Here is a 1,405-nt window from a genome sequence, read left to right as displayed (position 1 = left end):
TCAAATCCTCGCGATATTTCGCATCAGCTCCCAATACTCCCTCCCTGGGTTTCTCTGTCTGTCTCTGTCCCTCCCCACCCCTCGCTGACCCCTCCCCGACGCTGTTCTGCTTCCGGTGAGCCCTGCAGTTTATACAGTGTTGAGCGCAGGGAACAGAGGGGTACTCTTCGTGGTTCCTGTAGCTCCTTGCCATGGGGAAATCCGATTTTCTTACCCCCAAGGCCATCGCTAACCGGATCAAATCCAAGGGGCTCCAGAAGCTGCGGTGGTATTGCCAGATGTGCCAGAAGCAGTGCCGAGATGAGGTGAGTCGGTAGCCCAAGCTGGGCGCGCACCTCGTACCCGAAGGGGCCTTAAGGACTCTGGAGTTCGAGTCCCAGCGCTGAGGGTCCGGGCTCACAGAGGCCGCAAAATGAATGGTACCCATGTGAGACCTGTTTGGAGAGGACTTTAACGCTTCAATCAAACTAGAAACATTAATGAAACTCTTGTTATGTTCCAGGCACTGAGCTAAGCACTGGGGATTCAAAAAGAGGCAAAAGACAGCCCCTGTGAGCCCTCAAGAAGCTTAGGACGAGACGACCTGCAAATATATAAAAAAGAAGCTTGGTATAGGTTAAATAAATAAATGGGAAGGCACTAGGCTTAGGGAAGGCCTCCTGTAGAAGGTAGGATTTAAGTTGGGACTTCAGAGGATTAATAGGAAATAATAAACGGAGGGAAGGCACTTCTCCCTTATTCGCCTTCTGTTTTATTCTGAATTTCACAAACAACAATTTACAGAGCACTTTTAACCAGAACAGAGAGTTGTACATGAAACCGCAAATCTTTACTATGGAGAACTTCTTTTTAAAAAAATTATACAATAATTATCAACATGTTAAAGCGGCACAATGACTGTCGTTTTTACTTTTTGGCAACCCTATTCTCAGTTCTCTTCTTCTCACCCCCCATAAGTTGAGAAGAAAGAAAAACAAAACATTTTAACTAGATATCATAAAGCCAAACAAATTCTCATATTGGTTGTGTCAGAATATTTATGTCTCATTCTGCAATTTGAGTCCATCACTTTTCTGTCAGGAGGTGGATATCATTCTTCATCATTGGTTTTCTGGAATTATGCTTGTAGACTAAATATTTTCTTTTAGCTCTACTTCAATCAAGAAACAAAATTATTTTCTATATAAGATACTCCTGTGGTATAGTGGAAAGCTTGCTAGCATTTGGAGACAGAGGTTCAAATCTCAGCTCAGATTTTAAAATGATTTGCTGGTAGTTTTTCATCCCCCCCCCCAGGTCTTATTTCTTATTTTTAAAATTCCCAGCTTTTCTCCAATTGAGGAATAGTTTTCAATTACATTTTTAATACATTTGTAATATATTATTATATTATTAAATTATTTTT

The 1,405-nt window shown here is 41.8% G+C and overlaps 1 protein-coding gene across 1 annotated transcript in view; it reads left to right on the top strand.

Annotated features, from left to right (window-relative positions):
* Nucleotides 1-64: 64 nt before the first annotated feature.
* The window catches only part of KIN (Kin17 DNA and RNA binding protein), a 43,286-nt gene continuing 41,945 nt past the window's right edge, over nucleotides 65-1,405 (top strand). The window contains exon 1 of the mRNA XM_001363041.5: nucleotides 65-305. Coding sequence (XP_001363078.1) covers nucleotides 192-305 — 114 coding nt within the window. The 5' untranslated portion in view covers nucleotides 65-191. The remainder of the gene's footprint in view (nucleotides 306-1,405) is intronic.

This window comes from Monodelphis domestica, chromosome 5, assembly GCF_027887165.1.
Source record: "Monodelphis domestica isolate mMonDom1 chromosome 5, mMonDom1.pri, whole genome shotgun sequence".
NCBI lineage: Eukaryota > Metazoa > Chordata > Mammalia > Didelphimorphia > Didelphidae > Monodelphis > Monodelphis domestica.
The sequence above is the reverse complement of the archived record's forward strand: the minus strand, read 5'-3'. Positions and strand labels throughout refer to the sequence as shown.